Here is a 15,447-nt window from a genome sequence, read left to right on the forward strand (position 1 = left end):
AAGAGGCCAATTTTTGTCAATTGTACAACCGCTTGTGAAGCTCAAGTGTGAATAATTCTTACGTCTGTATTAGACATTTTCTTTGCAAATCTATTGTTCGATTAAAATGTAAATGAGATAAAAGATGGTGTACACCCATCAGATATAATAAAGCCAATTCCATCGCTACGATGGATTTAAAATGCTCATTTTTAATGGTGCATTCTCAGCTTCTATTTAAAAATATTAATTTTAAAAATATATATCTGTAAAACACAAATGGAGGGGATATATTTCAGGGTAGGGCAATGAATTCTATTCCGTTTTGTTCTGTTTTAAATCTCCAAATTGTATTGTTATTTTTGTGTTGGAGGAATAGGATTTTCACTTTTAAAGAAGTTTTAGACCGTACGGTCTGTATTTGTGGGGGGGAAGGGGGGGAGTTGGGAAAAAAAATAAAAACTGGCTTTGTGATTTAGCCTGAATAGTATAATACATGTGTGTTTGCTGTAGCACTGAAGTAGAGATTGTTAGCTTTAAGGCTGATCACAGACTTTAGCTAATTGTGGTCTGTTTCTCTCTTTTTTTTTTCCAGTGTTTCAAGAGAGACTTAATAGAATCTCAATTTGCAATACTTGAAATGTATTTGCATGCCGTAAAATAAAATTAAAAAAAAGAACTAAAAAAAAAATCTGCTTAAGCTTGTTTTGTTTTCATCTTATCGTGGCTTGTTGGGGCAGGAAAATGCCGTATTTTTAGGACTGTAAAACGCACCAGGATTTCGAAGAGGTGTTGAAAGAAATGTCCTTTTGGGTTCGGCTCCAAGTGGGGAAAAGGACACTGGAGACATGGGGGCTGCTTGGAAAGATGGTTTTAATGGTGGACAGGACCACATGGCTTGAGTCCTGAACAGAAAAGGTGATCACATACTTCAATGTTGGTGGAGAAAAGAGAAGAGAAGCTGAGTCCCTGGTTTTATGCCCTCTCTGGCCTTTGATCTTAAGCTTGTATTCTGATTGGTTGTCAGACTCCCATGGGCCCATGCAGGGGCAACACTCTAGGCTGTGTTTTGAATCCAGGTTTGGTTGAGTTCTCAGATGCCGTGTGGTGAGTTGGGTAAAGTGCCAATATTATCATGCCTTAATCCCATCCCCCCCCTGGAGCTGAAGGGGAGAACTCTTTATTATGTAAAGTGGACTAGCTTGGCCTTCTTTATGGCCCATTGACAAAGTGGGGATGGGCAGGAAGCTACAAGGAGCTATTCTGTCTTTTAATACATGTTTCTTCCTTTTCACATCCAGAGACATATTCTGCCTTTTCAATATTTCCTAAGGATATTTCATTTTTCTGGGAGAGGGCTGGGTGATAACTTCCTACAGAGGTAAGTAAGAAAGAAAGTATTTGTCCTCCCCCCCCCCCCCGAGCACTCTGCAGGCTTCTGTTTTCGCAAAAAAGGAAATAACTCTTTTATAAAAGTGTTCAATGGGTCAATAAGCTATAGAGTTCTTCCTGTTGCAACCTAACCACTATATGTGCTCAGTAAAACAGTGCATGATGACTTCATTTCAAAACAGAAATACGCCAAGTAAACATGATAACTGTGGCTCTGCAGGAAGTGTCATGTGGACCCTTTGTCGTGTAAAATGACTTAAAGAATGAATTAGGGCAGGGGTGTCCAAACTTGGGAATTTTTAAGACTTGTGGACTTCAACTCCCAGAATTCCTGGCTGTGGAATTCTGGGAGTTGAAGTCCACAGGTCTTAAAAGTTCCCATGTTTGGGAGTATAAAATGTATAGCTTGACAATTGCTTTTTGCTCTCTTGTAGTCAATCCATTTGGGAAGGGTCTTGGAGGCCGCACTTGCAACCACTTTTAATTTTGCTACAATAAACCTTTGAATTGTGAACCTCTTTCTGGGTTGTGAGGATTAAATTATTTGGGTCTTACATCTCACACAGGGCAGGAACATATGCTTTGAAAAATGCCAGATATATTTTACAGACCCTAATACAGCAGGAAGTTCCGTTACAGGGAAGAAAAGGTATAATATATCATAGATATATCATAGTTACAAATACAAGGACATACTATATGTGCAATGTTTACATATATGTATTACAAAGATTTACAAAATAACAAGTTTCTACTAATTCTAATATCTACCAGTCTTTTATATTTAGTTACTTATTACTATTCGCCTTCAAAACTGTAGGAAGTTAAAACCCACCCCTCTCCTAGAAAAAAATGAAATATCCTGGGAAATATTAAAAAGGCAGAATATTATATTTGCCTGGATCAGAAATGGAGAAGCATGTTTTTAGGCAGGAAACAGACTCACTCTTAATAGCCCCTTACCTTTGTCAGTGGGCCATTAAAAAAGCCTGAGCTGGTCTACTCTACATAACAAAGGTAGAATTAGCCTTACACAGAAACTCACCACAGGGGGAAGGAGCAATGCTCAGCCAAACTTGGACTCAAAAGAGTTGCCCCTGCATGGAGTCTGACAACCAATCAGAATACAAGCTCAAGATCAACAGCCAGATAGGGCATGAAGCCAGGAACTTTCAGCATCTCGGTCTCTTCTTCACCCAAACATCTGGAAGCATGTGATGATTCCCCCTTTTCTGTTCAGGAGGCTCAAGCTATGTTGAGGCAGGATATAAAACGAATCAGGAGGATATAAAAGTGAGACATGACAAGAAAGAAGGAATGAAAAGTTGCTTTTGAGATGTGTACAAGAACAGGAAATATGTTACATTTCCGTGTTCTGCTGCTTTTGAAAGATATGTAAGAACTGTCTCTTCTATAAGTTGGTGTTCAGATGTTTAAGATGTTCTGCTTTGGCTCACTTGCTCTGAACCTTTGCGCAAATAAAGACTACTTTTGGTTCTGAAGCCTGAGTCCCTTAATTTTCTGCAACAATATGATCCTCTCCACCATTAAACCATCTTTCCAAGCAGCCTCCCTGTTTCCAGTGTCTTTTTCTCCACTTGGAGCTGAACCCAGGAGGAATTTCTTCCAACAAAACAATCCAGCCTGCTTCTGGGGAGTTTATTATTGTTTTGCTCTTGGCAGGCTTCAGGCTGAGCGACTAGGCCCGAATCACCATAGCAACCAGCTTATTTATTGATGGAGTCCCCTTTCCCGCCGCCAGGGGGCCGAGCGCGCGTTTACTTGCCTTCCCTCCTCCCGCCGAGAGACTTCCGGTTGTCAAGCGACCGTGCGGGGTAAAAGAGTGTAAAGGGGTGCGCCAGCCAGCCAAAGGGAGGCGTTCGTCCTGCAACAGCCGGGTCGAGGCTTCCCCCCCCTCCACATGCCCGCAGCTCTGGGGAACTAAGAAGAAGCGGAGCGAACAGAGACGTTTGCGGCCTTAGGAGCGACGCAAAGGGGACCCCCACCCCGTTGCAGGCGAAAGGAGCTAGGTAACGGCTTTAATGGCAGAGAAATGACGGGAGATAAAAGACGGAGGTGTCCATTAAAGGCCACGCGTGGAATTGGCGTAGATTGGGTTTTCTTGGGGGGGTGGGAAGCGGAGGGTTCGAAGGGAATCGGAAGTGCTGCGCGGCGAGAGCGGTCCCACTTTTTTTACCTCTATGGCCTCTCCCTCCTTCCTTATTCCATGCCCCGCCCCTTTTTCCCAGCCTCCTTTGCGCGTCTTCCTGGGCGTCGGTTGGAGGGGGTCGAGAGAGAGAGGAGAGAGGCCGCCCCTCGGAGGGTGAGGAATTGGGGAGGGGGGTGGGAAAGGGGCTGGGCTGCCCTACGGAGGGGGAGGGGGCGTGTTGGGAGGGGACTGGGAAAGAGGGGGGGGCTACCCCATAGAGCTGGTCCACCCCACAGGGAGGGTGTTGGGGAAAAGGGGGCTGGGAAGGTGGGCACCTACCCCATAGGGCTGGGGGGGGGGAGTCTATCCCACAGAGAAGAGATGGGAAAGGGAGGTGGGGTCTATTCCTCAGGGAGGGGGCTGGGAAAGAGGGGGCACCTACCCCATAAGGCTGGGAAGGGGGGTGGTCTACCCCACAGAGAAGAGATGGGGAAGGGAGGGGGGTCTATTCCTCAGGGAGGGGGCTAGGAAAGAGGGGGCACCTACCCCATAGAGCTGGTCTGCCCCGCAGGGAGGGTGGTGGGGAGAAGGGTGTGTTGGTAAATATGGGGCACCTACCCCATAGGGCTAGAAGTGGGGGCTGGTTTGCCCCACAGGGAGGGTGTAGGGAAAAGAGGCACTGGGAAGGGGGACACCTACCCCATAGGGTTGGGGGGGGGTGTCCTACTCCACAGAGAAGAGATGGGGAAGGGAGGTGGGGTCTATTCCTCCGGGAGGGGACTGGGAAAGAGGGGGCACCTACCCCATAGGGCTAGGAAGGGGGGGCTGGTCTGCCCCTTTTGGAACAAAGGGGCGTGGCTGAGCTGACCCAAAGGGAAGAGATGGGAAAGGGAGTGGGCTGACCCACAGGGAGGGTCTTAGGCCTAGGAAGAAGGGGGATGCCTACCCCATAGGGCTGGGGAGGGGAGGGGGCTGGCCTCCTCTGCAGGGAGGGTGTTTGGGGACATCTTGCCTGGCCCTCAAGCAGGAGCTGGGCTGACCTTCCCTACAGGGAGAGTGCTGGGAAGGAAGGGAGGGAAAGGGGGTTGAATACCTCATGGGGCTGGGAAGGGAAGACTGCTCTGCCCTAGAGCAAAGAGATGTGAAGGAGGGGGGAGAGGCGCAGTGTCTACCCTATAGATTTGGGAAAGGAGACTGGTCTGCCCCACAGGGAGGGTGTTCAAAAGGAGGAAACTGACCTGCCCCATGGGAAGGGAGAGAGCTGGCTTGCAGATAGGAAAGAGGGTTAAGGCAGATTCATGGGGAAAGAAACACCTTAACCTTCCCCTGATCGATTCATCAGAATAGAGCTAGAAGGGACCTTGGAGGTCTTCTAGTCCAATCCCACACAGAGCATTTTAGACAGGTCGCTGTCCTGTCTTTTTCTTTCTTTCTTTCTTTCCTTCCTTCCTTCCTTCCTTCCTTCCTTCCTTCCTTCCTTCCTTCCTTCCTTCCTTCTTTCTTTCTTTCTTTCTTTCTTTCTTTCTTTCTTTTAAAAGGAGCGGTTTTAGCTTCAGGCCAGCAGCCCTAATGGCTCAGCCTGTTAATCCCAGCGTCCGGCAGAATCCCTCGCATGGGCTTCTCTCTTCTCCAAGCTGCTCCAGAAATCCTCCTAAAAGCCCTGTAAGCTGGAGTTGAGACGCAGAGTGCCCTGCTTTGCCCCCACCCCACCCCCCAAAAATCCCTCCGCTTCACCAGGAGGAAAAAAGGCTTTTCTTCTTTTCCCCCGCCTCCCCCCAATCAATTTTTATTTCATTTTATACTATTTATACATATCCTTTTGTGAATGGTGTGACACCGGTGTGTCATACCTTTCAATGCAAACAGGCGTAATATTATTACTCATACCAATTACATTTCATTTTCATTATTTTCCCTTTATTATTTTCTTTATTTCATCATTGCATCCTGGCCATAAATTGTTTCAACTTCTACCTTAAAAACTGCACCCCAGAACAACTAGACACAAGGACAGTTTCTCCCCAAATGCCATCACTCTGCTTAACAACTAATTCCCACAACACTGTCAAATAATTTACTAAGATTGTATTACTATTATTCTTCTCTTCCTTACCAGTATCTATCTCTTCCAACTTATTACTATAACCATGTTGCTTGTATCTTTCAATTGATATTGTTTTTAATTATTTCTTAATACAATTAGTAACTTTGACTATCACTAAGTGACGTATTTTTTTTATTTTTGATGAATGCATTTTATTCTCCTTATGCACACTGAGAGCATATGCACCAAAGACTTAATTCCTTGTGTCTCCAATCACACTTGGCCAATAAAGAATTCTATTCTATTCTATTCTCTATTTTCTCTTCTCTATTCTTATTCTATTCTATTCTCTATTTTTCTTCTATTCTATTTTCTATTCTCTATTCTTATTCTATTCTATTCTTCTATTATTTTCTCTATTCTTATTCTATTTTCTATTCTATGCTGTATTATTCTATTATTCTATTCTCTATTCTTATTCTATTCTTATTCTATTCTAAATTATTCTATTCTTCTATTCTATTCTTTCATATTATTTATACATACCTTTTACTACCGCCCTTCCATTTCTAAATGTCCCTCTTGTTCTTTCATATCTATCTATCTATCTATCTATCTATCTATCTATCTATCTATCTATCTATCTATCTATCTATCTCCCTCTTATTTCTATCTCTATTTTAACTTTTTTTCTCTCCATATCACTCCACTATTCAAAGACATTCCTTTTCTCTTTCCAATCTTTCACCTGTTTTATTATTCATATTTCCCCTTTCTAGATCTTCACATCTATTTATGTTAAAACCGCATCCTTTTTTCTTTCATTATTCAATGCCTCAGTGGACACTTCTGGTACCAATCGCAATCATTTAAATGCTTTTTCTTCTTGTACCCAATTCGTACATCCTTTAAAAAAAAAAAAACTTTTAACAACTGAGCTGCCAGATGGCTTTTAAAATTCCAGCTGGCAAATCCAGAACCTGCTTTAGAGGATAAAGAGGGGGATTAATTGGGGGGGGGGGGAGGTTGCTGCTAATGCCCCTTTTTGCTCCTGTTGCTGTCTCGTTCATCTCTCTCTATTTGACCATTTTCAGGCACGTTGTGGGGGGAAAGGGAATTAAAAATATTGAATCTGTTAAGCAGGAGAGGGCGTGATCCTAGTATTAATCCACTGGCTGGATTGGGGCTGTTGTTAAGAATCCCCTGTTGGAATCAAATACATATAATTTGATGTTGCAGGTAGGTAGAAGTCTCGCTGGTCCCAGAGGTTGTATCCCAAGCTGTTGTGCGCTCTGCGGTTGTTTTTCCCCTGTTGTCGTCGGCTTTTATTTTGTCCCTTGGCGACGGGAGGAAGCGCGATATGCCAACAGCACGGACGGAGCCTCCGTTCCCACGCAGCCCACTGGCTTCCCTCTGACTCTCTCTTTATTTCCTTCGCAGCCCCCCCACGATGACCACCCTGGACGATAAGCTCCTGGGGGAGAAACTCCAGTACTACTACAGCAGCAGCGATGAGGAGGACAGCGAGAAGGACGACAACGAGGGCTCGGCCGCTGCCCATGAGGCCGCCGTGACGGAAGAGGTGGCGCTCAGCGCTGACGGCAGTGCCATAAACACAGGTACCCCCCCCCCTTTCTTCAGAGCAGGGTCGGCAAAGCTTTTCGGCGCCATGCCCAAACCAGTGTCGGAAACCGAAGTGTGTTTTTTGGCGCTTGCAAAGTCCAGCATGCGTGCCGGAAGCTGGCGGTGGCACACGTGTCCACAGAGAACCGTAGTGATTCCCTTTGTAAAGCGAATCAGGGCAGTTGTTAAACTAGTAACACGGTCGTTAAGTGATTCTGGCTTTTCCCTGGACTTTGCTTGTCGAAAGGTCGCAAAAGGGGATCTCGTCTCACACACACACACACAAACACAAACACAAACACACACACCCTGGGGCACTGCGGCCGTCCTAAATACAAATCAGTTTGTCGAGCGTGATCATGTCATGCGACGGTCGCAAGTGTGGAAAATGGTGTTTCCCTCCCCACCAGCAACATCGTAACTTTGAATGGTCGCTAAATGGAACTGTTGTAAGTCGAGGACTACCTGTAAATATGTCAGCATTTTCAGGGCTTCATTTCAAACTTTTTAAGAGCCTTTTTTTTTCCTTTGTGTCCCAAATTTTAAGAAAAATGTTCGAAAAGATTTGAATACATGCGCAATTTCCAGTTGTGTCCTTCTTCCCGCCCCCCCTGTAAAACCTCACTGTTTTCATTTAAAATATTTAAACATTACTTCAATAATAATTAAATTAATTTAATGTTAGTTTAAATATTAATTTTTTTTATATTATCAATGTCTAGCTGACAGAAACAGGAGGCAGAAACAGAGAAATATAAGGAAGGATCAGTGATATAATGAAGATACATTAACTTGGTTAAACAAATATGATGATGGTGGTTATTAATATTAATAGAATGGATATTAATGCAAGGAGTATTGTTGTAAACATTTTGATTCTTATTTCCTAAAATGATTTGTACCCGGACAACACCCTGTTCCATTGAAATCAGAATTTTTGTGTGTTATAAAATAAAATATGAACCGTCTCTCTCTCTCTCTCCTTCTATTCTTCTATTTCTCTTTTTACCTCAGGCAGGTGACAGGATTAGAAGTTAGATAGGAAAGAAAGGAAAAGTTTCTCCATAAAGGGTGACATGATTAAAAGCTAGAATAAGTTGCTAGAAATAAGGGGAATATTAATGTACACACTTTTACCTTATAAAACAAAGGTAATAATGAGAAAATGTGGAATAATTGAATAATGACAGACTGCAACCTAATATCAATGTGTATTATTAGAAATACGTAAATTGATTGAATGTAAACATTATATTTAATCTGATTTTCAATTGGATTGGAATGCATGACACACACACAAACACACAACACATCGTATATATAAATATAAACTTAGTAGCCCCCCCTTCCCCCCCAAAACCCCCCAACAACCTCTCACTGTAATAGGGGCATCCGGTGGCCCGTTTTCTTTTCTTAATCGAGATTGATGAAAGCCGCGGTTTGAGTGATAGGAGATTGATGAAAGCCGCGGTTTGAGTGATGGGACACGTCGTGCTTTTTCCCCCTCAGGCCCTAAAGGCGTGATCAACGACTGGAGGAGGTTCAAACAGCTGGAAACGGAGCAGAGGGAGGAACAGTGCCGGGAGATGCAGAGGTTGATCAAGAAGCTCTCCATGACCTGCCAATCACACCTGGACGAAGAGAAGGACAAGCAGAAGCAGAAGGAGCTGCAAGAGAAGTTGAATGACAAGGTACAATTCTCCCGATGGGCCTCGGATCGATTTGCCCATGGCGGCAAGCAGTGCAGAGGCTGTGGAGAAATTTATTTCTTCGTGCCATTTACAAGGGTGGCTCAGGGGCTAAGATGCTGAGCTTGTCGATCAGAAAGGTTGGCAGTTCGACGGTTCGAATCCCTAGCGCTGCTAACGGAGTGAGCTCCCGTGACTTGTCCCAGCTTCTGCCAACCGAGCAGTTCGAAATAAATGCAAGTAAAAAAATAGGAGCCACCTTTGGTGGGAAGGGAACAGCGTTCCGTGCGCCTTCAGCATTGAGTCATGCCGGCCACATGGCCCCGTAGACGTCTTCGGTCAGCGCTGGCTCTTCGGCTTTCAAACAGAGATGAGCACCGCCCTCTAGAGTCGGGAACGACTAGCGCAGATGTATGTGTGAGGGGAACCTTTACTTTAAAATTTATTAGCCACCCAGGGAGAATAGAAAGAGTTGAGCTAGGATTCACCGATGGTTCTGACAGAACTTCCAGTCTTTGAATTTCAGGAATAAAGGCAAAACTTTCATAGAGTCAACGGATGGATGGATGGATGGATGGATGGATGGATGGATGGATGGATGGATGGATAGATGATATCAGAGATAGATTATAGATATCAAATAGATAGATAGATAGATAGATAGATAGATAGATAGATAGATAGATGATAGATAGATAGATAGATAGATAGATAGATAGATAGATAGATAGATAGATAGATAGATAGATGATAGATTAGATAGATAGATAGATAGATAGATAGATAGATAGATAGATAGATAGATAGATAGATAGATAGATAGATAGATAGATAGATAGATAGATAGATAGATAGATAGATAGATAGATAGATAGATGATAGATATCAGATAACGATGGATGGATGGATGGATGGATGGATGGATAGATGTTATCAGAGATAGATTATAGATATCAGATAGATGGTATGGATGGATAGATGTTATCAGAGATAGATTATAGATATCAGATAGATGGTAGATACATAGATAGATTGATGATAGATGATAGATAGATAGATAGATGATAGATTGATAGATAATAGATAGATAAATAGATAGCTAGATAGATATCAGCTGGATGGATGGATGGATGGATGGATAGATGGATGGATGGATGGATGGATGGATGGATGGATAGATGTTATCAGAGATAGATTATAGATATCAGATAGATGATAGATACATAGATAGATCGATGATAGATAGATGATAGATTGATAGATAATAGATAAATAGATAGCTAGATAGCTATCAGCTGGATGGATGGATGGATGGATAGATAGATAGATAGATAGATAGATAGATAGATGATAGATAGATAGATAGATAGATAGATAGATAGATAGATAGATAGATAGATAGATAGATATCAGATAACTGGATGGATGGATGGATGGATGGATGGATGGATGGATGAATGGATGGATGGATAGATGTTATCAGAGATAGATTATAGATATCAGATAGATGATAGATAGATAGATTGATGATAGATGATAGATAGATAGATAGATAGATAGATAGATAGATAGATAGATAGATAGATAGATAGATAGATATCAGATAACTGGATGGATGGATGGATGGATAATGTGGGAACTGGATATGTCTAATCTAATGAAGAGAAGAATTGGGGGTATTCCTGGAAGGGACCTTGGAGGTCCTCTAATCCAACCCTCTGCTCAAGGAGGAGAACCTAGATCATCTCAGATAAATGATTGTCCATTAAAAGCTGTGGCCTCTTCCTCCCCCCCTCCCCATACAGCTGGCGCTGCACCAGGAAGTAGATGACGAGGCCTTCCTGCAGCAATACCGCAAGCAGCGCATGGAGGAGATGCGCCGGCAGCTGCACCCAGGCCAGCAGTTCAAGCAGGTCTTTGAGATCCAGAGCGCCGAGGCCTTCCTGGAGACGGTGGACCAAGGCGACAAGAAGACACTGGTCATGGTCCACATCTACGAGGACCACATCCCCGGCGCAGAAGCCCTGGACGGCTGCATGCTCTGCCTGGCCGCCGAGTACCCCACGGTGAAGTTCTGCCGGGTGCGCAGCTCCCTGATCGGCGCCAGCTCCCGCTTCACCAGCAACGCCCTGCCGGCCCTACTGGTCTACAAGGGCGGGGAGCTGATCGGCAACTTCATCCGCCTGACCGACCAGCTGGGCCAAGACTTCTTCGCCACGGACTTGGAGGCCTTCCTGCAGGAGTTCAGCCTGCTTCCGGAGAAGGACGTGGTGCTCTACACCTCCATTTGCAACGCCGCCTCTTGCTACGACGACGAGGACAGCGATTTGGAGATCGACTGAGAGCAGAGCCACGGGAGTCCCCGGTCTCTCTCTCCCCCCCTTCCCTCCCCTAAGAGTTGGCTCAGGAAGGGTAGCTGTTCACCCTAAAGCCCCCTCCCCAAACCCCTCCAGCAGATTTGCCACTTGTAGCGGCTTCTTTGGCGGTGCCCGTCCCGAGCCGTGCCCTCCTCCTGGGTACTGCGTAGATTCAGAAATAGGCCTTTTAGTTTGGAGTCCTGTCACCGCAGCCACCCTGAGGGGAGGGGGTCAGCCCCCACTGTTTCCTGCGAGAAAGCGAGCCACTCGTCCTTCGCTTCAAACCTGACCAACGTCGAGAGGACACCGATGGTCTCTAGAGTTGGGGGGGGGGGCGCTCCTAGCTCGGGTATCTTTTTTTCCGTCCCGTGAAAAATTTTGGGAACCGGCAATCTCTCTCTCTCTCTCTCTCTCTCAATATCTCTCTCGATCTCTCTCGATGTGGCCCTCCCCCTGGGTTGTCTGTCTGTCTCTCTCTTTCTCTCTCTCTCCCTCCCTCCCTCGCTCCCTTCCCTATGTGTCTTGTGCAGATTGACTGTTGAAGGCTCCTTCATGCCTAGCGAAACTTAAACCGTGTTTTCTTAATGCAATAAAAAAGATTTAAAATCGGAGTGCAGTTAGCTTGATCAAACCCAGGTGAGAAATGGCCATCCTGGGCTCTGTGTGTGTGTGTGTGTGTGTGAGATCAAGGCTTTGGGGCCATGAGGAGAGAAAGTTGGGGAGAGAAGTGACACCCAAAAGTTTTATCTCTTGTGCCAGTTGAGAGCTGGATTGAGATGACGCAGCACCACGTTCCCAACACAATTAGAAGGATGTTTGGAAGTGGCTTCCTGGTTTATGTCTGCATTATAACAGGAAAACTCTCCTGGGCATTAAAAGGAAGGTCCTATAGTTAGGCAAAATCCTCCGCTACAGTATAGGTGGTGCCTTGTTCAGTAGTAGCAACTGTGAGAGGGATCTTGGAGTCCTAGTGGACAACCGTTTAAATAGGAGCCAGCCGTGTACAGCAGCTGCCAAAAAAGCCAACACAGTTCTAGGCTGCATCAACAGGGGAGAGAATCAAGATCATGTGAAGGGTTGATGCCACTTTATAAGCCCTTGGTAATAATGCCACACTTGGAATACGGCATCCAGTTTTGGTCACCACGATGTAGAAAAGATCTGGAGACTCTAGAAAGAGTGCAGAGAAGAGCAACAAAGAGGATTAGGGGACTGGAGGCTAAAACATACGAAGAACGGTTGCAGGAACTGGGTAAGTCTAGTCGAATGAAAAGAAGGACTAGGGGAAACATGATAGCAGTCTTCCAATATCTCAGGGGCTGCCCCAAAGAAGAGGGAGTCAAGCTATTCTCCAAAGCACCTGAGGGCAGGACAAGAAGCAATGGGTGGAAACTAATCAAGGAGAGAAGCAATTTAGAACTAAGGAGAAACATCCTGACAGTGAGAACAATTTATCAGAATTAATCAACTTGCCTCCAGAAGTTGTGAATGCTCCGACACTGGAAGATTTTAAGAAGATATCCATTTGTCTGAAGTGGTGTAGGGTTTCCTGCTTTGAGCAGGAAGTTGGACTAGGGGACCGCCAAGGTCCCTTCCAATTCTCTTATTCTATTACAGCGCTGATGAAACTTTTCTGGCTCGCGTGCCATGTGGGGGAGCGCAGGGGGGTCGTGTGCGGGCGTGCTGCACCCATAATGCAATGCGCAACCTCCCCAGTGTGCATGCACGCACCACAGGCGCCCCACCCCCATTTTTTGCATGCTTTTTTCGCCCTTCCCAGGCTCCAGAGGCTTTATAGGAGCCTGGGGAGGGCGAAAAGAGCCCCCCCACCCCCAGACGCCCTCCGGAGACTTCAGGGACCTTCAGGTGGCTTCCCTGAAGCCTCCGGAGCAGTCAAAACGACCCTCCAAGCAAACCGGAAGTCACCCCAGGCTTAAGCCTATTCAAAGGCAGGGGGAGGTGGAGGGTGGGGCAGAGCAGAGACTGGCATAAGTCAATCCAGATAGACTTTGTCTAGCTAGATAAAGAACCTCTGGATGCAGGTGAAGAAGGAGAGTGCAAAAGTTGGCTTGAACCTCAACATTAAGACAACTAAGATCGTGGCATCCTGCCCTCTCAATTCCTGGCAAATAGATGGGGAAGAAATGGAGGCAGTGACCGGTTTTATTTTCCTGGGCTCCAAGATCACCGCAGATGGGGACGGCAGCCAAGGAATTAAAAGACTCCTGGGGAGGAAAGCTATGGCCAATCTAGACAGCTGACTAAAAAGCAGAGACATCACCCTAGTAGTGTGTCTAGTCAAGGCTGTGGTTTTCCCAGTTGCAATGGATGGCTGTGAAGGTTGGACCATAAGGAAGGCTGAGCACCAAAGATTGGAGGCCTTTGAAATATGGTGCTGGAGAAGAAGACTCCTGCATTGAGTCCCTTGGACTGCAAGGCCATCCAACCGGTCAGTCCTAGAGGAGATCAACCCTGACTGCTCTTTAGAAGGCCAGATCCTGAAGAGGAAACTCAAAGACTTTGGCCACCTGATGAGAAGGAAGAAGGACTCCCTGGAGAAGAGCCTCATGCTGGGAAGATGGAGGGAGGAGGAGGTGGCTGGATGGAGTCACCGAAGCATTCAGCATGAGCTTAAATGAACACTAGAGGATGGTAGAGGACAGGAAGGCCTGGAGGAACGTTGTCCCATGAGATCGCGATGGGTTGGACACAATTTCACAACAACAACAACAACAATCAAGAATGTGAAGAGAGAAAGAGAGGGAGAAGGAATAGTGGAGAAGGGGAGAAAAGAGGAAGAAGGAGAAGGGAGGGGGAGGAGGAGGAGAAGGAGAAGAAGAAGAAAGAAGAAGAAAAAGAGGAGGAGGGAGGAGGAGGAGATGGTTGGATGGAGTCACCAAAGCAGCCGATGTGAGCTCCAATGGACTCCAAAGGATGGGAGAGGACAGGAAGGCTTGGAGGAACATGGTCCATGGATTGCGATGGGTCGGACAGGACTTCGCGACTAACAACAACAAGCTAGATAACAGAGTTGGAAGGGACCTTGGAGGTCTTCTAGTCCAGCCCCCTGCTCAGGCAGGAGACCCGTTTCAGACAAATGACCGTCCAGTCTCTTCTTAAAAGCCTCCTGCAGTTGGAGCTCCCCAGGATTCCTGGAGGGAAGACGTTCCACTGGCTGATTTGTTCTCACCCTTAGGAAATGTCTCCTTAGTTCTAGGTTGCTTCTTGAAAGAGAGAAGGCTTCACATTGCAACCCTTGGTGGTAAAGCTCCTTCTAAACAAGGGACTTCCAGTAAAGGAAGCATCTTGTGTCCTTCCAGAAATGGTTGGAGAGGTCTGAGCTTGGTTGTTTTCTTGGAGACGTTTCATTACCAAATTAGGTAACATCATCAGTGGTAGAAGGGAGGGGGGGTTGTTCTCTCTCCTTTCTGGTACTGATGACGTTCCCTAGTTTGGGTCCTGAAACGTCTGTAAGAAAACCATCAAGCTAAGACAGTATCAAGGACCCCACAGTCATTCTCCTCCTCCTCCTCCTCTTCCTCCCAGTCCCTCCCTTCTAGCACTGATGATGTTACCTAGTTGGGTTATGAAACGTCTGCAAGGAAACCACCAATCTCAGAGAGCACCAAGGACCCAATGGTGGTCGTCCTCCTCCTCCTCCTCCTCCTCCTCCCTCCTCCTCCTCCTCCTCCTCCTCCTCCTCCTCCTCCTCCTCCTCCTCCTCCTCCTCCTCCTCCTCCTCTCCACAATCCCCACTCCCTTCTAGCCCTGATGATGTTACCTAGTTGGGTTAGAAACGTCAGCAAGAATACCACCAAGCTCAAGCGAGCACCAAGGATCCTTTCTTTCAATTCTATGCTACAAATATTCTCACTTTCTTGTGTCCCTCAGCCCCGGGCTCTGGTTTCTGTGCAGCCACAGAGCAAAACACAGCCCTCCCCCCCCCCCCAGTGGTGGGTTTCAAAAATTGTTGGAACCTACTCTGTGGGTGTGTCCTCCTTTGTGGGTGTGGCTTGCCACCCATGTGACCAGATGGGAGTGGCTTGCCACCCATGTGACCGGATATGAAATTATGAATTAGTACTTAGGTCGGTCCAAGTAGCTATTCAGAAACTCTGGCATTGAAGCATGCAAGTCTTAAAACTGTCAAGTTACAAGATCCTTGCCAGTAAGGGTTTCAAAAAAAATTTGGAACCTCTTCTGTAGGTGTGGCCT

General features: G+C 45.9%; 1 protein-coding gene across 1 annotated transcript; it reads left to right on the forward strand.

Annotated features, from left to right (window-relative positions):
* The first annotated feature begins 6,815 nt into the window (after positions 1 to 6,815).
* PDCL (phosducin like) lies at positions 6,816 to 11,843 on the forward strand. The gene is made up of 3 exons (XM_087704585.1): positions 6,816 to 7,183; positions 8,697 to 8,878; positions 10,681 to 11,843. The coding sequence occupies exons 1-3, from the start codon at positions 7,015 to 7,017 to the stop codon at positions 11,215 to 11,217; spliced, it is 888 nt and encodes a 295-aa protein (XP_087560711.1). The 5' UTR covers positions 6,816 to 7,014; the 3' UTR covers positions 11,218 to 11,843.
* Positions 11,844 to 15,447: the final 3,604 nt, after the last annotated feature.

This window comes from Thamnophis sirtalis, unplaced genomic scaffold (genome assembly GCF_051295495.1).
Source record: "Thamnophis sirtalis isolate CommonGarterSnake01/CBP01778 unplaced genomic scaffold, rThaSir2_p1.2 scaffold_2, whole genome shotgun sequence".
In the NCBI taxonomy this organism is placed as follows: Eukaryota; Metazoa; Chordata; class Lepidosauria; order Squamata; family Natricidae; genus Thamnophis; species Thamnophis sirtalis.